This window comes from Colias croceus, chromosome 27, assembly GCF_905220415.1.
Source record: "Colias croceus chromosome 27, ilColCroc2.1".
Classification (NCBI taxonomy): domain Eukaryota; kingdom Metazoa; phylum Arthropoda; class Insecta; order Lepidoptera; family Pieridae; genus Colias; species Colias croceus.
In genome coordinates this window covers 4368129-4393116 of record NC_059563.1, presented here as the reverse complement: position 1 = coordinate 4393116, position 24988 = coordinate 4368129, and the positions used below count along the sequence as shown (strand labels likewise).

The window sequence follows — 24988 nt, the reverse complement described above, 5'->3', positions numbered from 1 at the left end:
AATCACTCGGGGTGACTGTTACTGGGGACCGAATATTCAGAGGTCATTATTGTCCGGGTCGTGTGCTGCTGCAGTGCGATCGAGCCCGCGTGGCCGCTGACGCGCTTCACTTCGCCTTGTGTCTGTTTATTTTTGATATTATTCAGTCTTCCAACAATATTATAATAACGCTGTTTATTATTCAGTCTTCCAACAATATTATAATAACTCTTCCAACAATATAATAATAACGCTGACCTTGGTGTTGGGTCTGGTAGCTGCAGAGCCGCGTTGCCAGGAGCCGGCCGCAGCTGCACCGGCTCCCACTGCACCCATCGCTCCCGGGGCACCTAGAACATAAATACTTATAATTATGAACAATGCCGAAAAGCTCCGCTCGCGCTAATTTAACAAATACTTAGTTAATAAAGATCAATAAAAAATTATTAAGCTATTGCATAGCTTCTATCGCGGGCCTTGAGCGCGGACCGAATCGAGAAATTCCGTAACGAAAAAACCTCACGCTCCCCACGGGGGCGGGCGGAGGTGTGGCTTGAAGGCATAGCATGCAATAGCGCAACCGCCCCACTCCCCGACACACGTTTTTTTTTTTAAATACACGTGTATTTATAAAAAAAAAACGCATAATTATTGCCGCTCGATCCAATATACTATTATATATCTTACCATATTCAATATACATTTTTAACAACACAACTATAACTATCAACTGACTGACTGATCTACTAAGACACAGCCCAAACCGAGTATATTAATATGCAGCATCACTAAGAAATAATATAGTTTTCTATAAGTGAAAGAATTTTTTAAATCGGTAAATAACGTAATTTTTTCTTAGTGAATTTCAAAATCAGTCCACTAGTTTTATTGTGAAACATTACAAACATACATACTGTTTTAATATGTTTCCTCTTTATAATATTACTATATTACATAGATCACCACACGCACCTGGCGGCCGTTTATCCGGCTGGTTGGGCCTGTTCTGTGGCCTGTCTCGGTTGGGTCCGAATCTATTGTCCATGGGCCCCCGCGGGCCTCTGTCCTGTCTCGGACCGGGGCCCATGGGGCCCATGCCTGGTCCCATCGGACCACCAGGGCCTCCGGGGCCACCGGGCCCGCGGCCACGGAAATCACGGTCGCGGCCGAAGTCGTTCCTGTGAAGAATATGTTATTTAGACACTAAACCAAGTCAAGCCAAGCTTTAAGTCAAGTTTTTAGGAACAAATAATATCTTCTAATAAAGCGTTCTTGTAATTTGTAACACAACATTGAGTACCTATTCATTGTTTTTAAATTATATTAAATTTTATTTATATCTAAGAATTACACGCACAGTAAACAAATGTAGGTTGAACAAACTAATTTCGAGCATTATTGTGTTTTGTTGCACTCGATATAAAGAACAAACAACCATATAACCATATGTACACTATATATACTGTATTCATCCGTTATTGTATACTTGAGAATATAACTACATTAGACTAATTAAGTAAACACACCTGTTCCCCTGCGGCCACCGGTCGAACCGTCCGGGCTGGGGCGCAGGCCTGTCCCGCGGCGGGGCGGGGCCCCAGCGGCCCCCGCGCGGGGCCCCGCCCCCGCCCGACATGCCCCCGGGGCCCCAGCGACTGCCGCCGCTGCTCCAACGGTCTGTAGTGAACAAATCATAATATAATTTATTTATTCACCATAAATACAAAATTAAATACATAGTATGAATGAATGAATGAATGAAAAATTCTTTATTGTACACCATATAGGACAATTTAAAACACATAATAACTTAATTAACAATGTACAGAGGGCGGCCTTATCGCTGACAGCGATCTCTGCCAGGCAACCCAATCGACTAGGACAAATGCTGAGTATGGTGGACAGTGGTGCATAATAAATTAAAAATTAAAGATTTGTATCATTATCTTAATTAATTAAACATTCAAAATACAAGGACATAGATATGCATTGTACCAGATGATTAACAAAGATAAAATGAACTGCAGGCCTACACTAAGGCAGCTTGTATTTTAGGCCTGCAACCCTTCCCAATATTACAAAAGGTACGTACTCATTATATAATTTAACTTGTTATATGTATATAAATGTTGTATTATATGTATGTTTGTGTTCATATTATTATACATAGTTGTTGTGTGAAATATAGACTATAGAATAACATGGGAAAGATGACAAAACATCGTAAATGTTATTCCGAATGGGTTGTATTAATAGTAAAATTGGTAACAGATAGATTGTTTCAATTTTTATCTCATCTTGTTGACAGTTTCTATACAAATTTATCAATTTCAATTCAATTAAAATAAATATACAATAATAATGAAATACAGCCAATTGACCTAGACTTTTTATAAGCCGCACCGGATAATAATCTTATCATCAGCAATATGCTGTTGCTAAAACAATATATTCAACAAAATGGCTGAACGTCTTTCAGGCACTTAACTAAACGACACTTATAAACTCACCTCTCTCCCTGCCGTGCTCTCTCCTCCTATCATCCCTCGGTCTCCGTCTCTCCGCCGATCTCGGTCTCTTCACGGGAGGCGCATCTCTTGCTGCCGATCTCTCTCTCTTCTCCTTCTCTCTCACAACTCCCGCGGCACGTGCTTCCTTGTGGTACTCTTCTATGATCGCTTTCGCTTCTTCTTCGCCGAGTTCAGGGTATATCACTTCGTCGACCCAACTGCCCTTTTCCGGTAGGCTGAAGTTAGCTGCAATTAAGATTCGTTTAGTTATGTGGAAATTGTATGTTTGTTTGTTGTTATTTGTGAAACAGAGGGTACTGAAATTATTATGTTATTTTGAAAGTGTGGTGGCATTTTATCGAAAATAACAAGGACACATTTGCAAATGACGGAAAAGAAATGAATTGTTTTACATAAGCCACGTAAATGTCACTAAATGTTGAACATTTCTCATGTCACAGTCTCAGTTGGATAATCTTTGAAAAGTACAGAATAGTGCTTACAGATATGTATATAGACAGTAAAGATATGTATGGACAACTTATTTTTTGCCATTACGCAGAGTCTCTCAGCAACTTCATAATCTTAACAACATTAACTGGTAGAAGCACGTTTATCGGTTTCAGATAATATTACCTTTCATATCAACAACAGCAGGATCGGGCACTTCCATATCACTCTATACTACATAGCTACCAGGATACACACTAAATAGTACATTCTAACTATTTTACAAGTTACTTTACCACTTGTAAGAGCTGGAGTGGTTTCAAATCGACTGTTACCCCTCCCTTTCTTTCCTTTTACCCAAAATAGCGCTTAATTGCATATTGCGTAATAATACAAGCTTGCATTATTGAAGTTATACTTCTTTTGGCGCGATGGAGAAAAATGATGAGAGTGAATTTTTACGATGCGCGCGCACACCGACACCTAAATTTAACAGCATGAAGTTAGTTCTAGGTGGTATGAAAATTGATAACTATGTTCAAGTTGTTTATTCTAGTATTTTTTCCATACGCCAAAGAAGTATAACTTCTAACGCGTGCACATAAGTACACACACTCTTTTTACATACTAGAACCACGTAAAAGGTTTTTTTAACTGTTTTTCCTCCTCTTCCCTTTTATATTTACTAACCTTTCATATCAACCACAGCCGGGTCGGGCACTTCCTTGCCATCGGCAGTTTCCCGGGACGCCTGTCGCTTGGCGAGCTCTTCAGCGGGCGGCACTATCACTACGGCGATGCGCTTGAAGCCTTCGAACTCGCGTAACTTGCGGCGTTGCGCTGATGGGTAGACATTTGTCTGTGCGGAAAATATACAAATTTAAGAACAAAATTGATTCTTGGTTAAAAATTTGGAAATTATTCTTCAATTATAGTTAGATAAATATAGAGCAAAATCAGCGATCCAGGTTCTAACGATCTCTTTTCCACGAAATATAGTTTATAAAAAATTTAATATATTTAAAAATTATTAATAGCATTCAATTCCATGCCATAAAGTTTTAAATAATAGAAAAAAATCGATAATGCGACGGGATCCGAACCCGCGTTTACCGGCAGCTATAATATTGAAATATCTCCACCGACCTTTCAATATTATAGCTGCCAGCTCCTTGGCTTGAACTCAACTTTAGTTTAAAAACCAAATGCATTTGTTACCATTAAGAGCAGCTTATCCATACAAGAGTGACTGTAAATCTTCTATTAAACACGTGTGCAAGCTTAATTATGAAAATATCAAAGAAATAACCCTCACCTGATCCAAAATAAAGTTTCTACGTCTGCCCTTGGCAGTTTCCAATATCTTAAGCACGCACTTAGCGCACTTCGACACCATCGCGTCCCACCGCCCTTCGTACGTCGCACGGAACGGTTTGCAATCCACCTAAATATAAAATAAATAATATGTTAACAAGTTGGATTTTTATTTTCAGTGTTTGTCTGTGTTTATTTTCAGAAATTTATGTAGACTAAATTTATTTTTATCTTCCGTCTAACGTTGAAACTAATAATTGATTCAAGCCTCAAATAAGGCCATAACAATTTCCTTGTATTGAGTAATTGATTATTTGTAACCACGATCACATTTTAAGAGCCTGCATAATATATCAAATAAAAAAAAAAAAAAAAAAAGTTAACAAGAATAAAGACTTCTAGTAAACTTTACATGACCTGGAAAAAAGTTTATATTTATCCATTTTGTATGTATGTATTCATAATCTTTTTCAATAACGTGTATGTGTGTATGTGTGAGTAAAAATACATATAAATACTCATTTTCACATAGTTTACCTTCATTTTATCAAAAAGTGCCCCGGTAGACAGTATATTGTACCGCTTATCTGGATTCTCCTCGCAGTGCTTGCGCGCCCAGTACGTTTTGCCCGCGCCGGGCATACCCACCATGAGGATCACCTGTTTCATTGCTTGCGTTAATTGCTTTATTATACCAAAAACACTAATTATTTCTTATAAAATACATGTAGAATTCGATTTTTTTTTTGTCAAAAGTATTGCTTATGGGTGACTGTTCTTCTTACTATAGACACTAAGTCATTGATTTTATTCAAGAAACATTACGAACCGATCGTAATGTTACATTGTTACAAGTATTTTGGTCCATGTTAGCCAATAAATGGTACATGAAATATATCCTGTATATTCTAATTATTTTGTTTACTAATTTTGCAGATAAGGCCTTAATATATAAATGCTTATTCTAATATAACAATTTTCTTCTCTCTTCTGATGCTGAACTAAGTTTTAATGAGCCATCTTCTTGTTGTTCCGTTCGATGCAGGAAATTAATATTTTAAGTTTCTTAACATTAATTTCGCCATAGCATATCTGAAAGTTGTCTACTGAAAAAATAAATCTTCTTGAGACTTGCTCGAGACTTCTTCATGATATAAATATCGTCTAATTTAATTTTTACAAGTAAAAATATAAAGCAAAAGCTTCACCTGCTCAGAATGTTGTACCGTTTCCGTTACAATTTTATTAAAACGGATTCTGTCAACGTCCGCCATTCCACTCGTATTTAGTCAGCTAAGGAGTTAAGTGATCTAAAATATAACCCATATCATGCACCTCAAATTAAGGACAACATTGTACTATAAATATAGGAGATATATCGTTTGTTACTAACCATGTGACACGTCTGCTGTGTTTTATTTTATATCTACGATTTTAAATAGTTCAAATTCATGTATAAAATTATATACATATATAGTTTGGGTTCTTATACTTTCTTTTGTTCTATTTATGAATTCTTTTCAGTGTGATTTAATTTGTAGGAAATGCTTATGGGCTTCGTGAGATGATTTTGGTGACGCCTCTATTCGTTTGCCTTTCTAACATAAATAAAATGTGTTACAGTATCCCGGTGTGTATTTTATTCGATCAGTCCTGTGTATTTCTATTTTATAAACAAGTTTACAATTATTGTTAAGAAAAAACTGGTGTACAATTCATGCTGTATCCTTTGAGTTCACTTACATTCCGCTGATTTATATTCAACTCGATCAAATTTTACCCTATTTTCCATAACAGTTTTGTATATATTTGGTTCAGTAATTCTTGCATACATTTTGATATACGGTATACTTCAGATGTTTATTCAAATTATATTTTTATATACAATTCAAACATTCTTATCCATATATAGATGTCTACTCTCTTCTGCAATTGGATTAGTCTTTTTAAGTTATTCTAAATCTAGAATTGAACTTTAATCTCTGCCAGGTTTTAACACTAATTGGCAAAATGAAAAGTTACCTTTTTATTAATTTATCCCTTTCGATACAAATTATTACGCTTTTAATTTGAACAAAACAACCAACTGCTTAAAAATATTTGCGGAACCAATAGCACCCTAAACTTTTATAAAACACTATTAAAAAATTTACTTTTGTTCATCAACTAGTGGCGAAAAAAATTAGAATACCAAGAACAATCTTCTTGAATCCTTCTACTTGAAGAAAATAGACGTTATTTGTACATCAATTGGTAGACAAACGATTCCAATACAGATTTCATTCTTTTCACTTTAAAATTTTAACAATTCTTCTGATATATGCAACTGAATAGTAGACGTTTTCGTTTCGTTGCATACCTGGACAAATAATCGGGTCTTCTTTGCTATCTCGTGCTAAATACTCTGGATTTCTAAGAAATATATAAATCTTACTAACGATAAGTAATATATTATTATGATTATTTTATCGGTAAACAATACCTCTGTTTTTTATTAATTAAATTAATTAATTATTCCATAAAAGGATAAGTTATATATATCATAACAACTAAGAACGATATGTGGTCTATGTTATATGAATATCAATCATTCATACTTGGTGAGTCTCCCGAGCTTAATTTTAGGTCGAATGTTCGAGACCACTTGAGAAATACATAATATATTAAAATATTTCCATCAGCGACTGAAATATAAAAATGGCATACTAAAAACGACAAAAAATTATATCCATTTGTCCTGCATGTTGTTATGCCGAGAAGATCACACCCTATACTGTCGATGGCTTAAATATCTGCAGTGAAAACATAATTAAATTGATTCATAAACATGAATAATATTAATAAGTTTTAACATCGAAGATAGAGCATCATTCCTGATATAATAGATTCCTGTAAAGTTTCTAAAAGTTGTGCAATACACATGTGGAATATATTCCAAATCCGACGACCATATAAATGTATTATAAGTAATATTATTGTGAAACACAAATTCAGTAGATCATTAGATGAATTAAGATGTTTTAAATCTCGTTTGAAACAAGCACTGTCATATACTAGATCATATAATGTGTAAATTTCAGTAGATTATTATAAAAGTTCTTATAATCTTCGGAACAAGCATTGTCATATAGTATGATATTATTTTGGCTGTATCATTACCCCTTAGAGAGAAAAAAAAACTACCATCCTGCAAATATATTATCTGTAGAATCTTCCCCCCACTTCCATTTTTAAACTGTCCCATTTAAAAATATTTTCCAACTACCCACCCAATATCAAATATACTTCTAATTGTTTTTAAACATTGAAAAGGGCGTAAATAAAATATTTTGTATATTATGTACTGTCACTATAAATCGTACCTTGTGATGTTGACATGCCGTCGCATCGCCGGTCAATGTATTACCACCGACCGCATACGGATTCCTATTAGGAGTTTATCAAGTTTTATATAAACATACAACAATGGACAAACATAATATATAAAACAAATATATGTATATATTATTATAGTTTCACATGCCTGCGTTTGTCTCACGGGATTCCATTGATTTATAGGCGGTGTAAACAAATCCCAATATTTCTAAGTCGATTGCCCTACGCTAAGTAGATCCTTGTGAGTTGTTGTTTTACAAAAAAAACTTGTATAAAACTCTTCAACACCCAACCAGATATAAGTTGATAATTTCTTCGATACAATACTGCGAGATCCATGTGCTCTTGTTCGCCTACAACTCCGTGGAGTAGTTTAAAACTAAGTTATATAAATGTTCAACACGTTGACATAATCTGCTGGTATAAAGAATATCCTCTAGACATTAAATAAAAATTAAAAATGTCCACTTTGCGACAAATCCAGTGAATTTGTCAGATGTAAAACATCTGTATACACTCCTTAGGACATTATTTCCTGTAGTGAAAAAAGGCCTAACTTTTAATAATATATTTAGTGCTTACCTCGCATTCAGCATTAGAGTTAGGTCTCCGAGGGCCTTCAACTAGATCGGCCTGTGATATGAACACATAACCGGGCACGAGACAGGCCTCCGGGCCGTCTAGCTCTTCTTCTACTGTGTGTCTGAAAGAAATAATATTATATTAAAAATTTTATAAATAACTAACTTTCCGCCTGCGGCCTCGCCCGCGTTTTCAAAGAAAAACCCGCATAGTTCCCGTTCCCGTGGGATTTCCGCGATTAAACCTAGCCTATGTTGCTCAGTGAAGATGCAGCTTTCTAATGGTGAAAGAATTTTTGAAATCGGTCCAGTAGTTTATGCGTGAAAACCATACATACATAATTACAAACCTTTCCTTTTTATAATATTAGTATACATTAAAACAATAAAATGGTGCGCAGATGGAGGAGATTGTGTAGAATACTAATCGAGTAACAAGTAAATCGGTCGTGGAAGCGAGGTTTATGGTAGACCACTCTTTAACATTGCTCATTTTGAGTCATGTTCTTCAAGAATATGATACAATTTAGCTAAAAGCTTTATTTTTTAAATGTTTGTGTTTGTTAATATGTTGAATGATAATAATCATTACAATTTTCCAGTAGAGACTGATCCTGTTACATCTTGTTATGCTAAAGCCAAAAAGTATAGCTAAATACAGTGAAACTTGGTTAAGTGGGACCTGGATAAGTGAGAAACCTCCATAACTGGAACTGATGCTGAGGTCCCAACACTTTGGCACTGAATTACCTCTGTTAGTGGGACGAGTAAACCTCTATATCTGGGATTTGTTCTTTCGATTTATCATCATACTTACCTCTATAAATGAGACAGCGAGTAAATTTTATATGCATAAACCTCTGTAACTGAGATAACATTGTTTGTTTACTCATTCCTATTCTATCCACAAATTCCACACCTAATTCCAAGAACGTAAGTACAAATTTTGAGCTTCAATTACCTTCAGTTTTAGTTTCGCTTTACTATCATACAGATGTTTATTTGAAAAATGTCAAAACGAAAGCTACAATCGTTATCATTAGGTGAAAAACTGAAGTTAATATCCATTTATGAACCTGTATTCTCACCTCTATTAATGGAACCCTCTGTAAATGAGACAGATATTTATTTATACCTGTATATCTGAGACACTGGGTAAGTGGAATACCTCTATAAGTGAAACGACATTGCAGGTCCCTTGATGTCTCACTTAACCAGGTTTCCCTGTATGTATGACTAGCTGCTCCCCGCGGTTTCACCCGCGTGGCTCCAATCCTGTTGGTCGTAGCGTGATGGTATATAGCCTATAGCCATCCTCGATAGATGGGCTATCTAACAGTAGTCCTTGAGATTAGCGCGTTCAAACAAACAAACTCTTCAGCTTTATAATATTAGTATAGATATACAATTGTTAAGACTTCCTAATTTTATGTTATATTGAATTTTTGGGCAAATTTTTTATTTAAGTAAAAAAAAAATAAAAACATTATTTACCTGATAACAAACTTGACCCTCTTGTCGAGTTTGGCCCCGAGCATCACTTGGTCTTCAGTCACCTCCGGCACCTCACCTGTTACAATTTAAATAATTATTATTGTTTTATTACGTGTATTATTACGTGATGAATGATGATATCATCAGTCAAATTCTTTCGGTGTTAATAAAATATTTTTCAATATATGTATATACAGTGCGACATAAAAGAGATGAAATTAATTAATTTGGAACTAATTTTTTTTTCATTATCTGGCAACCCTGAATTATCAATGCAACTGTCAAGTTGAATAAAAATTTGTTGTTTATTTGGTGAAGTTGAGATAAAATTGTTATTTTAAACAAGAAATTTACTCAAAAAAGGAGAAATCATGAAAAAGGTTAAACGTAGCGGTGTCCGTGATGCCATATATAAAGTTTTCATTCGGTGTTTCTCAAAATTTCAAGCTGAAAAACGAGAAAAATATTTGGAAAACGTTTACAGACGTACAGCAGATTATACCGGTGAGATTCCATTTATTTTTGCTCAGTACTACGTAAAATAGAATATTCCATTAGTGACGAGTGTTTAATGTACGTATCTATGGCGATTATTACGTTTTTGAAATTTAATTTGAGGTTATTTGTATGTAAACAAAAACTAGTTTTTATAGTGCGACCAGCACAATTTGAGTCAAGAAGTTATATCCAATCCAACCAGCCTTAAATAGTATAGTGATAACTATTTTCATACAGCTATCTATGAATCCTTACTTGCTACTTACTAGAGTGGACGCAGGGATCCAAAGTGAGTCTTGGCCTCCGACATAAAAAAAATAGTTTTAAGCTACTAAATAAATATGTTAAATGTACTATTTGATTTTATTCATCTTAATTCGTTTGTTATAGGGGTTTCTGAAAGCACAGTACCGAGTACGCAGGATAGTGGAGCAAGGGAGTAAAAATGAAGGAGAATATCTACTAAAAATAAATAAAAAAATATGTAGTTTTCAAATCACCTTGTTTTTTTTACTTGACGGACCCAGAAGGAGCGTAATGTGTTTGAGCCTTAGGTTTGAGCTGTATGTATGTATGTTTGTTTGTTCGTATGTTTGATTCTATGTGCGCCTCTGCAGTCTAAATGGCTTGACCGATTTCTATAAACTAATTCCAAATACATTTAAGTAAAATTTGACCTAGGTAGGTCATTTAAAATACTAATGTAATTTGTCTTAAATTTACACGCTGATGAATGAAACAACTTTAAATCGCGGTATTTATTATTTTTTATTTTTTTGATTTTTATTCTATAGTATCAAGATTGCTTGCGTCGCAGTATCAGTGTTGCTATATGAGCGACGGTGGCGCCCTCATTTTTTGTCATCTCTTTTGTGTCGCACTGTACCTATATTGAAAAATATTTTATTTGAAAGCAGGCAATGTTTGTGAGTCAGCAAATTAATATACTTGTTATTAGCAAATAAAGAATTTTTATTTATTTATTTATTTATTTATTACTCTTTAATGAAATTATACATAAACTTATCGCTTAAAGTATGCAAATCAAAATACACTATAGTTATATTAGGCGCCCCTATTACTTAGAAGTTATCCCTTCCAGGTAATTATTATTATTTACCCTTAGAATGGACACAGGTAAACTTAAAACCATTAAATAGGTAAAATTAAAACACCTTGAAATGTAGACTGCACAATAATTGCATAAAAACAATAAACTAACTAACATAAAAACAATAAACTAACTAACACTAAATCCACCTATTTTATGGAAACATTTAAAAGAATAAATGTACAAACCGGTTTCTTCCTTATTCTCGCTGTCAGCTTTACTGTCATCTGCTTCCGCTGGTTCGGTCTTCACTTCCACCGCTTCCTCAGCATTGTCTTCAGTTTTTACACCATTTTCCTGAATGTTAGAGGGAAATTAGTTTCAATGTTATTTAAAACTTAATATTATAAAGCTGAAGAGTTTATTTGTTTGAACGCGCCAATCTCAGGAACTACTGGTCCGATTTGAAAAATTCTTTCGGTGTTAGATAGCCCATTTGTCAAGGAAGGCTTTAAACACAGGGAAATAGTATTTCATTATACCTTTGTAGATAATTGATATCATCACGCTAAGACAGACAAGAGCGGAGTCACGCGGGTAAAACCGCGTGCAAAAAGGAGCAGCTAGTTAATAATAATTAGATTAGACACGGGAAAAAAGATTTAATTTGGCAAAGATGTAGTTTTCTGATACTATAAAGCATTGAGAAGAACGATTTTTTTAAATCGATACATTTTTTTTTTTATTATTTGTTCCATACAAGATTTTTATAATACACTATAAGTGTTGATAGAATAAGTGAGGAAGAAAAATGTAATTTCGCTTGCGATCTCGAATATCATAGAATTAACGAGAGTAAATACAAAATATTGATATACCTGCCTCGTTTTATTGTACATAATAAACGCACAACATAATTATTTAAAGACAGGAAAATGTGTGTAAAATAACATGTAGAATTGTTAGATACCTTTATGATAATAATCATTAAAAAAAAACCTGTGTAAACTGTGTAACTGTGTGTAATTGACACATGGAGGTCCTTGACTTACCTATTCTAAGTTGTATTGCACATTGCATTTACTATTACAATAATAAACTAACCAACCCATCCTCCTCATCCTCATCCTTGCCATCCTCACTCTTGTCCAATGACTTATCCTAATCATCCTTGTCTATTTCTATACATACTATCATACGAAATCCATACTACTAGTAGTATAAACAACACTAAAAACAATTCACGCAAACTTACCAAGCCATCTTCCTTCTCCTTATCCTCATCCTTGCCATCCTCGCGTTTGTCCACAGACTCATCCTAATAATCCTTGTCTATTTCTATACTATCATACTAGATCCAAACTACTATAAATAACACTAAAAACAATACACACAAACTTACCAAGCCATCCTCCTTCTCCTTATCCTTGCCATCCTCGCGTTTGTCCATCGACTCATCCTTATAATCCTTGTCTATTTACGTATAATCATACTACATATCAATATTGTAATTAGTGTCATATAACACTAATTACAATACACACAAACTTACCAAGCCATCCTCCTTCCCATTATCTTCATCCTTGTTATCCTCATCCTTGCCATCTTCGCTCTTGTCCACCGACTCAACCTTATCGTTGTCCGTTTCCATGCTGTCATTCTTTTTGTCTTCTTCTGCTTCTTTCTCTTTTCGTTCTTGCTCCGCTTTCTCTCTATCCTGTGGGGATTAAATTTACTTTAAACACAGGGAAATAGTATATCAATATACCTTTGTAGATAATTGACAAGAAATAACTGTAATATTCGACCATTTTCTGAAAAATAAGTTTTTTACAATTTGGTTCAATTTTTCATAGTTATGTACCATCACTTAATCTTAACCAATACTCAATAACAACATAGTTTACAATAAAAACAATCACACATGTCCTAATATAAAACCTAAACCACTTTAACCTCAATTATTTCTCCAATTAATACTCCAAGACCTTGGTAAGAATGTCATTTACTGAAACTCATACTTAAAAGTCATAAAAAACTATTTATTTTATAAAGTTTATATAGAAAACTACCTCTCGTCTCTTCTTCTGTCTCTCCTGTCTCTTTTTGGCCATCTCTTCTTTTCTCTTCTTGATTTCTTCTTCACGTTTCCGCTTCTCTTCTAAGATTTGCTCGATCGGCACTTCGATGCGTTTGCGCACGATTTTCGTACGCGTTAGCAGATTGTACCTAATAATTAAGATTTTATTGTATAAATCCGTTTGTGAAACTTATTTGGTTTCTTCTTAATATCCTAGTCATATATTGTGATTGCTTATTATTAAGATAGATAAAGATAAGGGTTATGTGTTCACTTAAGAAGTTAAGTTACGTGAAATTTGTGCAACAACTGGTTGTAGAATGAACACAATATCAATGCGAAAATTGTCATAATTGATTACAATAGATGTTATTTATATTTAGATCATATTATTTTATTAATTATCGTATGTCCATATGTTACTATGCCTATATCTTAAAGGATACAACAACATGTTTAGATGCAAATGTATAGTATTTTTACGTATATACTTATGCAACATATCTGTACACTATAACGAAGATATTATAACATCTATATATATATATATATAAAACTCAAAGGTGACTGATATAGTGATCTATCAACGCACAGCCCAAACCACTGGACGTATCGGGTTGAAATTTGGCATTCATGTAGATTTCATAACGTAGGCGTCCCCTAAGAAAGGATTTCCCGAAATTCTTGCGGGGACGGGGAAAAACGGGAATGCACGTACAAAGTCGTGGGCGGAAGCTAGTTTCAAATAATACTTTATTTCAAATAATACTTTATCGTTGTTATAATTAATGTAAAACTACTGTCACATTAATTGTCTTATTATTGGCGTATTGTTTTGTTAAAGTTGATTATAAATATTGTAATACAAATAGCTGTAAGGAATCTATGTATGTAAAAATAAATAAATAAATAATGGTCTACTTTGCGATAAAATACAGAATTACTATTAAACAATATTTCAACTCACCTCTCATACCCCATATTGACTTTATAGCACATATTCTTCGTCAAGACATGCGGGAATAGTGCACGATCTCCCAATTGCGCTTTATCAAATTCAAACGCAGTACCTAATTCCACACCGTTGAGTGTGTAGAATATTTTGCATGGACTCGATTGGAGATCCTGTTGGGAATAATTATTTTATTATTCTATTGCAATGTTAATAAATACTATGGGATTTAACTAAGAATAGGATACAGTTAGCGTCGTATTGTGACGTCATAACTATAACTCCTAATTCAATCGAATCTATACTAATACAATAAAGCTGAAGAGTTTGTTTGTTTGTTTGAACGCGCTAATCTCGGGAACTACTGGTCCGATTTGAAAAATTCTTTCGGTGTTAGATAGCTCATTTATCGAGGAAGGCTATAGGCTATATATCATCACGCTAAGACCAACAGGAGCGGAGACACGCGGGTGAAACCGCGCGGAGCAGCTTGTTAATTATATAAGTTAAGCAACCTAATAACAATGAAACTAAACAGTAATTTAATAAAGGCAATAATACATCTGAATAACAAACGAGATATACCTACTTATAGGGAATACATAAAACAAATAGATCTACGGATAAAATTATTACCTCGCCTTTAACGAATATTAACTACAAAAAACTAAAAAGGCCTTTTAAAATAGATGTAATTCCGCTTGCGATCTCAAGTGTTACAAAATAACAAATGAGAGTAAATACAAATTATTGCTGTACCTGCTTTTATGCAGTGTTACCCATAAGAATAACACAATAGAATATAAAAGCAGGAAATTTACCTGTATCTAGTTACATTCTTCTTAGAGCTGATTTTTCAATCCTTTGTTGAAACTTATTCATCGAATAATGTATTAAACTACCATTTCAAAAATGTATTGTAATTGTCCGTATTCGACAGTTTACAGGTGACATTTTAATATGTTCGTGTAATAGGTACTTTATTGGACGGATAAATTTAAACCAAGGATTGAAAAATCGGTTCTTAATAGTACTTAAATTTGTTACACGCAATTTTTTATGACAAGTATAACATAATAATAGTTTTATAAAGTAATTGTGAGCGGTTTTTCAGTGTGTTTGTTATATTTCATCGTTATCACTATGCAATAGTGTAAATAAATTCGTAAGGAACTAACCAAATAAGCTCCAATAACGTCCTTCTCTTGGAACTCCTTGCCGTACTCTTTGAACTCCCCGTTGTGCACGGCGCGGCCGGTACTTTCGTAACCGAAACTCAATTCACCCTCGCCTGTTGAAAATGTATTTACAGTAATCCAAAATTAATAATGCACATGCAAATCTTCGCTAATTGTCGTATTTCCGAAGACACTCGAATCTTTGAATCGTAAGAGCCCTAAACAACGAACTTGCATTTTACACCTTGTTCAAAAGAAATAGAAGTCAATTCACGGTCATACACAATCAAAAACAAATCGGGCGGTAGGTGACGGTAGCCTGTCAGTCAAAAAACTCAAAAATCCGTCAGTTGTCTTTAAATATTGGTGGTGACTGCACGTGTTCTCTCTGTGTGGAATTATAAAGAGCTGCTATTACGTACCCTTCTTGTTTTTGTTTTTAAAGGTGAATTGAATTAATCGATGAAATGATTTACACAGGTGATGGCAGTAGGGAAAGTGAAAATGAAGAAGAGTTCCGATGTATCTAAAATGTCAGAAATAAAGATAATCCCTGATTTTGATTGTTTTTATTTTTTTTTGTAATTGTCATAATATTGAAGAATGATCAGTAGGTACTGTAAATACTTTTGTACTGAGATTTTAATGATAAGATTTACATATTATATGGTTTAAATATAAACCTGTGTTTGAAAACCATACTTTATCTACACTAATATTATAAAGAGGAAAACTTTGTTTGTTTGTTTGATTGTGATGAAATTAAATTAAATTAATTATTAATTAAAATTAATTAAATTTTTATAGGCTCATAAACTACTGGACTGATTTGAAAAATTCTTTCACCATTCGAAAGCTACATTATCCACGAGTAACATATTCTAGGTTTTATCCCGGAAATCCCACGGGAACGGGAACTATGCGGGTTTTTCTTTGAAAACGCGGGCGAAGCCGCAGGCGGAAAGCTAGTACAATATAAATTTTGTATTATTTTAACCTTCTTCTCTTCCATCATTACACCAGCTTCAGTAAGACACTTTAAAAGTACTATAAATTTTCCAAGTAAAACAATCCAACAAAGATAATATATTCGCAATCGTGGGGTTATACTCGCTATTTACTTACAAGGAATTATCGAAACAAAATCGTTACTTACCTACAAATACATATTAATCTCTTATAGCACAAAACATATAATTTGACTAAATTATGCATGAAGAAAATGCATTTAACCGCTCTATATAGATATCATCTTCGGACTCTCCGAGAATATGACAGTTGCCGAACAGTGACGAAGATTTCTATGCGCATTATTACTTTTGGATTACTGTATATACGTATATTTATTTAAAATATTGTCCAAAGTAATCTTAATAAACGTTAAAAATCAAAATTATTTAGAATCAGCTTTAAAAAATACGGAATTAGCTCTTAAAGATTTAATAAAAGTCATTTACATTATCAAAATGGACATTTTCGTAACATACTAGAATATAAAGTAAGTGGGTAGCTAAAAACGAAGATCGCGATAATACGTACCGATGTTATAAATGGCTATTTAATTAATTAACTTTAAGTGAATTGTTATTGTTAATTAATTAACTTTAAGTGAATTGTTATTGTTAATTAATTAACTTTAAGTGAATTGTTATTGCTCACTTTTTGTCGCTGTTGTTTGCTAAGATTCCTTAGTTAACTGTTGGCGAAATGTCGAAATAACTAATTTTGGTCCTTTATTCAAATCGATTTCATTTCCATATAGAATATTATCGATGATCGGAAACAATTGATACGATTTCAGTAAAGGCAATCTCTACACGTGTCAACAATTGATATGTCACAGGAATCATCTTAGGTGAAAAGGACTATAATTACTCACCAAGATGTAAGCTGGAATCTTCGGTCGACCATCCAATTCTAAGACCGTTCAGTACTGTTTCTTTTTCAGTTGATTCATTCGTTGTTACGACTGTACCGACTCGTACCTATAAAATATTTTAATATAGTTGTGTCTTAACTTTTATAATGTTTTATTTTATCATAATTCATTGCGCGAAATATGCCATTTTTGTGTGTAACAATTATTGCTGTTGCTTTCAAACGCAAACTCATATATTTATTTATTCAATAAAGCAATATTCGGAAATCAGTTTCTACGTAGAAGATCTTTCAATTTTTTCAATATTTTCTTGCATTTGGTTTAATGTTCATTAAGTAGCATGATTTTTTCACATCTTGAAGGGATGGTAGACTTAAACAGGAATTTCAGCAAGATACGCGTTCCCGTTAATGCACGTATTACAAACAGGATCTTGACAGACAGACAGACGAACGACGAAGTGATCCTACAAGAGTTACGCTTTTTTCTTGTGGTTCGGAACTCTAAAAAAAAAATAAAAAATACACACACATCAAAAAAATAAATAAATACAAATATTCACCTCAAAGCAAACCCGCTGGTCTTGCACCCCGTGCGTTGCTCTGGAGCCCGCCCACGCGTGTGAGAACGCACCTTCGCTTAGCGCTATTACACTGTTTAGTTCGGGTAATTCGAGATATTGGTTGAGGTCACTGTCGTCTGTGGGATAAGAATAATAATCATTGAATTTATATTTTTGGTATTATGGCATTCAAATGCTTTACAAGTAAAAATTTATAAAGAATAGAAAAAAATCGATCGCAATGTGTCCCTTAGACACATAAAACTGAAAGAATAGAATAAATTCGATCGCTCAGGCGGGTCACGAGTGGCTGAGTTGGTCAGGCATCCGCCCCGGAATGGCGCGAAAGGATGCGGGTTCGAGTCCCGCCTCGTGATCGATTTTTATCTATTTTTTATATATGTTATTTATATAATAATCATTATAAACTAATAATATGAATAAATGCATATTTATTTATAAAGGTTTACTTTCACTAATACATAGGAAACAACACGCAAGGGATACAAACACTTTTTTGGCGGCCTTTTCGTTTAAACAGCAATCTTACCAGTTACCTTAGATTGAGAATAAGGTAAAATTGATCTGAAGATAAGTTTTTAAGTTTTTAAGCTTCATTCCCAGGTATAATAAATCATTGAACCATTAGACTCTACGCTCAAAATTGTCCAAAGCAAAACTCTACCCATGTATATTAGGCCTATGCCTAATATACATGGATAGAGTTAACGTTTAACGTTTATTAAGATTACTTTGGACAATATTTTAAATAAATATACATATACAGTAATCCAAAAGTAATAATGCGCATAGAAATCTTCGTCACTGTTCGGCAACTGTCATATTCTCGGAGAGTGCGAAGATGATATCTATATAGAGCGGTTAAATGCATTTTCTTCATGCATAATTTAGTCAAATTATATGTTTTGTGCTATAAGAGATTAATATGTATTTGTAGGTAAGTAACGATTTTGTTTCGATAATACTATTATTACCGCTATAGCTTTAATAATTAACATTTCTACGACTCTCTTGCTTTTTTATCTCCAGACACAAAAATCATATAATAAATGCACTCTACTGCGATGTAAAAGATGGCCAAACAAACAAACATGCTTTCATATAAATAATAAGAATAAATTACTTACACCATGATAGCGTCACTCGGTTGTCATTCAACTCTGGCTCAGTCGACTTTTGATCCACACTTTCCTTCCTTTGTAGCATGGCTTCAGGCTGCAATTGATATATTTCATAAGTTAAAAATTCAAAGACTAATATCATAAAAGAAATGTTACTACATATTTATGATTTTTAACTTTTTATTTAAAAAATATTATACAATTTCTACTGCTTGTGACCGCAAATTTTTTATGTTAGTAATTTTGCTTTTTGAACGTTCTAATGACGCACGACATTAGCAATACCATTCGTAGTTATTTTATTAATATATTACAGATGATTTTATCTGAATATGGGAAACAATTCACAAGTATATTATTGAAATATGAAATCGAAACAGCTTTTCCAGAGATTCAACTTAAAAAAAAGCTTTACTCTATGCTACTAAATTATATTATTAAATAGACAAAACATTGACCTCCGGAGGTGGTGTCAGTATCTCATTCGTCGCCTCAATAGTTCTATAGTAGTTACTCCATCTCGCTTTCTTTTCTTGCTTGCGTTTTAAACGCTGCAGCTTTATCGGATTCTGAGTAACAAAAGATTATTGTGAGTTTAACGTTATTATATTAACAAAAACAAAACAAAAAACTAGATGGGCGTAATGTATTATTTACGTAAAACTTATAGTTAAGTATGTATATGTTAGTTTATAGACACATAAGTGTGGATATAGCAAAATATAAAACATACTACCTGTCTTGACCTATGTCCAAGTGATATGCTCCATAAAAAGAAATTTAATATATTTGATAATGGTGAATTTTATCATACTCCCCTGGCTGACCATTTACCCATTTATTAAAATCAAAATACCAACTACATATTGAATTTGATGAATTTATATAATAGATATTGAAACAACAACAATTTCCAATGTACTGTGTTTTAAAACCAGTCAACTATTACCACTGTTTATGAATTCTTATTTTTAACTACCAATACATTATTATTCTAACCTCCGAGCTTGTTCAAGCATCTCTTTTTACTCTCTACCCACATAAGAAAATATGTAGAAATATATCTATAATTGTTTATAAATATATTATCAGGCATAACTACATTGTTATATAATACCAAAACCATACATACTACGCACTATTAACTACAAAGTTCACTTACTTTGCTCAATTCCTCGTACAACTTGGCGTCCTCCTCAGCCTGTCGTTTCTCCCGTTCGATCCTCTCTTGCTCTTTGACGAGGAGCTTTTCATTAAGTATATCCCACTCGTCTTCTTCTGTTAACTCTTGTTCTCTCTGTGTGATAATATTATGTGTGAGTTATAGGAAAGGCAACAAAATATGTAGGCGAATAATTTTCCTGATATAACAAAACAAATAAATAATAACCATAAGACTTAACCGTAAGAGAATAAAGGTGATTTTTCACATCACCACACAACAAATAAGTTCTTTACATATATATCTTTTTTGACATAAATTATTTTAATGTTTGATCAGTCAGTGGAATTTCATAACTTACAACAGATGTTGATAATCATAGTCACTACATAGTATAAAACAGTCGCTTTCTCTGTCCCTATGTCCCTTTGTATGCTTAAATCTTTAAAACTACGCAACGGATTTTGATGCAGTTTTTATTAATAGATAGAATGATTCAAGAGGAAGGTTTTAGTATATAATTTATTAGATTTTAGACAAAGCGGGCGAAGCCGAGGGCGGTGAGCTAGTTACTAATAAAATAAAATATGTAAGTGACATCTATATTATATTCTATAAACATTTTTTTTAACATCTCTTACTCCAAGCTATCAAATTATAAACATAAAAAAAAGTAATTACATAGTATGAATATGGACTCTTCAATGTGTTTTGGAATCTCATTTGATTTTTTAAATGTTACTAGACTTGTTTAGATCGCCACTTCTGCTCAACTATCACTTCATAAAATTTCTTTTGTAATTATTATTTCCAAAAATAAACACAAACCTCATCCCTATCCTCTTCATCACGATTCTCTTTATCCTTTTCGCTGTCATCATCTTGTTCTATCTTTTCCGGCTTCTCTTCATCTTTATCCTTTACATCATCTTTTTCCTTTTCCTGTTCCTTCTCTTGTTCCTGTTCCTGTACCTTTTCCTGTTCTTTCTCCTTTTCTATTTCCTGCTCTTGTTCCTTTTCCTTTTCAACATTATCCTCTGGCTTCTGGTCAACCTCCATTGGTTGTTCTAAAAAGAAAAATTTATACATTTAATAAGGAAGAATATTGTTTGCATGTGATTTTTAAGTGGAAAATTCTATACAGTCAGAAAATGTATAGAACTTCCTTTTTTGGAAAACAAGCTTTTTTAATGTCACAGGGAATTGAACCCTTTTTGATTGGTCATAATATGGTCAACTCATAAGTCATAGCCATAGTAATTATTTTCAATATTAAATATATTATCTCTAATTATTTTAATGAATATCTATTATCTTATTACCTGGTTCTTGAACATTTTCTTCTTCTTTTACCGACGATTGACTCCTGTAAAAATATATTACTAGAAAACTAATCTTGTGGTATTTGTGGATTCGAAAAATTTCTCTTCAATATATTATTACATCTAGTCTAATCTAATGTGGAATTTGATTTTATCCAGAATTTGAACAGTCTTATGTAGACTCATTACAGATGATCAAAGAGTATAAATATTGTTTGAAGTGAAAGTTCTTTAGGCGCGTTGAGAGTAAAATTTCAAGGTTGCGTCATGGCAATACTGTCATGTCATGGAGTAAGGCGACGATTTTGGTATCTTTGAATCTAGGCAAAGAAGTTTCACTTCTGACACGTGTGCTCGGCACACACACTTTTTTACTAAATAATACTCACTTATCATCTTGACTGTCTTCCATTGCCTCGTCAGGTTTTGGACTCTCTTCTGGTTCCTTCGCCTTTTCAACTGGTTTCGGAGGCTCCTCTTCAACTTTTGGCTTTTTGACAGGTGGTTCTTTCACTTCTTCGTCCTTTTCTTGTATTGGTTCTGGTGGTTCTTCTCGCGCTACCTGCAAAGGATGTTATTAATAAGTATTTAAATTGATAAATGAATATTATTTAATCATTATCTTGTAATTATTGCACATCAAATGCAATTTTTAATAACTCTTAATGCGTAAAATAAAGATATATTAACACTAGGTTTCCGCCCGCGGCTTCGCCCGCGCAGTCAAAGAATAGCATAGTTCCCGTTCCCGTGGGATTTTCGGCATTGCGTCATTTTCCCGGGATAAAAAGTAGCTTATGTCCCTTCTCGGGTATCAAAATATCTCTATACCAAATTTCATGACAATTAGTTCAGTAGTTTAGGCGTGATTGAGTAACAAACAGACAGACAGAGTTACTTATGCATTTATAATATTAGTATGGATTATGCATAATGCATATTGTTTACATACGTGTATAATATGATTTTAACAATATAAAAATACAAGTATTATTATTTTCTTTTATCTATTCCCCACAAATATAGCATTGTTTTTAATAATTTAGAAATACTGCAGCCTCAATTCAACCTGTGCTATTAAAAAAATAACTGCAATAAATATTTCAAGGTTTGAAGTAAAGTTTCAATTATTACTTTTATAGGAGTAGCAGCCAGTCTTGATGATGACGTTCTTCTAGTAGTTCTGGGAGCTGGTTTGCGAGGAGTGGGAGGCTCGTCGGCATCCTCTGTTGAAGTATCTAAAATTGATGTGTCGGGAAGGTCTGAAACAAAAACATACATACAGTGGTCAGTGGTGGTCACATAATTAAAGAGACTAAGAGCATTTTATACTACCCAAGACACTTCTCTCAACATTTTTTTCTACACTGCCATTGGAACTTGTAAAATAATTTTAAAATATTCAGGTATGTGTTGTCTAATGCTAAACTAAATTTTATCTACAAAACTTGTTGGTTTGTTAGATTTTAATTGGTTCATCCTTACTACTAGCAGTTTTAACCTAGCAAAGGTCTGGTCATATAATTAAAGACATTACAGACCCTTATGAAAAATATAAAAAATTATTATTTACATCAGATTATTTTTTCCAACACAAAATGTTTGACGTATTTACAAAACATTTTTACACTTTTCAATATTTGGTTGCATATCCTTTGGCAGTAATGAGGGTTTACATCTCTTGGGCATTGAAGCAACTAATTTTGTACAAGTTGCATCACTAATTTGGTGGTCAATTAGGGGGTGTCTATGTGACCACCACTGTATATAAATATCTCAAAATGTCTCAATGCATGTGAATACCATTGATATGCTATATCGATATCGGTGTATATCTGACTAATGAAACAAAAATCACACATAGTTTTATCATTCTCAAGTGTGAAAAAACTGTGAACTACTTTAAGTACTTATAAAATTTGTAATTTTTCACTATGAGTATTAATTATTTACTACATGTATAAAGATAGAGTTATTAACAACAATCTTCTTAAAATACCTTTATTACCTAATTGTTTTAGTATATTATTAATCAGATATTAAATATAATTTTTTATGTTATACTCACAAACATGCAAGAAAACCAAACACTCGACAAGAAAAACTCATTAAGTATGACCAAACTATTTCACGCTACACAGATAGTGTTATCAAAAACCGTTCAACTTTATTGCAAACTTCTGATAAGCATTTCTATTATTGTGCTCAATTTAAAACAATTGGCTACTGTTTATTTTCATGCAATTCAGCTATTATGTTTCATTTTGAATACTAATCTCATTAGTTACACAAAGCCTAGCATTGATCAGTCAGGGTGTACCCTTGGGGGCGCTATGTAAAAGTTAAATAATATCTATTTTTTTATGGTTTTATCGGCAAGAATAGCCTAAAATAAACCCTTTTTATTCTTTGTATTTTTTCTCTAAGGTTGATAGTTTTCGAGATAATCGAGTTATAATATAGTCATTTACAAATTTTTTATTCAGTATAACACCTATTTTTTATGGTTTTATCAGCAAGAATAGCCTAAAATAAAAACTTTTTATTCTGTGACTTTTTTCTCTAAGGTTGATAGTTTTCGAGATAATCGAGTGCCAGAAAACACTCGCTTAATTATTTAGAAAACTATCAACCTTAGAGAAAAAACACAAAGAATAAAAAGGGTTTATTTTCCAAGTCTTTTTTCCATAGCGCCCCCAAGGCTACACTCCAACCCATTGATCAAATAGTTTCATATAAATTTATATTTATATCTTGATATGAATACTAATAGCAAGCTATTTTCAGACAGCGAAAAGTGTTTTGCATAAAATTGTAAATATAAAAAATCAGTTATTGATTATACCTTTTATACATGAGTAAACAAACAATAATTGATTTTATAACTACAAGTACAAACATATTACAAGTAAACAAATTTAAAATTGATATTATATTATATTAGATCTTAATCATTTCCTGTGTCATGTTATATTATTTAAATTGAACATCAAAATACCCGCTACATTTTTAAATGGGTTACGTTTATAATTTTGACAGGTTTTGGGAAGCGTAACCACTTTTAAAACATGGAGGCGGCGTCATTTTACACGTGCTCGGATTGATTTATAGTACAATTAATATCAAAACATTGCATTATTAATACGATAAATATAAAATTTAATGCTTACTTTTTCCTGATTTAGCTTCGAGCGCCTTTTTTAACCTTTCCACTAATGCCGGCTTGTTGCCCTTAGTGTCTAATCCGAGGGCACCAAGCTCCGATCGTAGATCGACCACTTTCATTTTAGCGGGATCCATGTTTTAAACAGTTCTTATCTATTTCACTTAAATTAGTCAATTTTACACAATTTAACGCAATAACACACAATTACACAACAAAAATAGCATAACTCGCGAATTATGCGACGTGCGAATAGAATAGCGCCAAGTTATCTTCAACACACTTCAATATGGCGA

The 24988-nt window shown here is 33.1% G+C and overlaps 1 protein-coding gene across 3 annotated transcripts in view; it reads right to left on the bottom strand.

The window, feature by feature from the left end:
- Nucleotides 1-24988, bottom strand: part of LOC123703860 (heterogeneous nuclear ribonucleoprotein U-like protein 2) — a 29182-nt gene extending 4194 nt beyond the window's left edge. Inside the window, exons 1-24 of one of the 3 annotated variants that reach the window (XM_045652038.1) lie at nt 24700-24988; nt 22664-22791; nt 21919-22091; nt 21530-21573; nt 21036-21274; nt 20208-20342; nt 19504-19614; nt 19052-19139; nt 17904-18040; nt 17342-17447; nt 15463-15575; nt 14300-14457; nt 13325-13481; nt 12805-12969; nt 11501-11609; nt 9704-9779; nt 8211-8331; nt 4791-4913; nt 4255-4383; nt 3630-3798; nt 2490-2735; nt 1506-1656; nt 952-1157; nt 238-329 (exon numbers count right to left, since the gene is read on the bottom strand). In XM_045652038.1, coding sequence (XP_045507994.1) covers nt 238-329; nt 952-1157; nt 1506-1656; nt 2490-2735; nt 3630-3798; nt 4255-4383; nt 4791-4913; nt 8211-8331; nt 9704-9779; nt 11501-11609; nt 12805-12969; nt 13325-13481; nt 14300-14457; nt 15463-15575; nt 17342-17447; nt 17904-18040; nt 19052-19139; nt 19504-19614; nt 20208-20342; nt 21036-21274; nt 21530-21573; nt 21919-22091; nt 22664-22791; nt 24700-24829 — 3306 coding nt within the window. In that variant the 5' untranslated portion in view covers nt 24830-24988. Of the gene's footprint in view, nt 1-237; nt 330-951; nt 1158-1505; nt 1657-2489; nt 2736-3629; nt 3799-4254; nt 4384-4790; nt 4914-8210; nt 8332-9703; nt 9780-11500; nt 11610-12804; nt 12970-13324; nt 13482-14299; nt 14458-15462; nt 15576-17341; nt 17448-17903; nt 18041-19051; nt 19140-19503; nt 19615-20207; nt 20343-21035; nt 21275-21529; nt 21574-21918; nt 22092-22663; nt 22792-24699 lie in introns of those variants that run through there. The other 2 variants (XM_045652039.1, XM_045652040.1) reach the window with 2 other exon arrangements.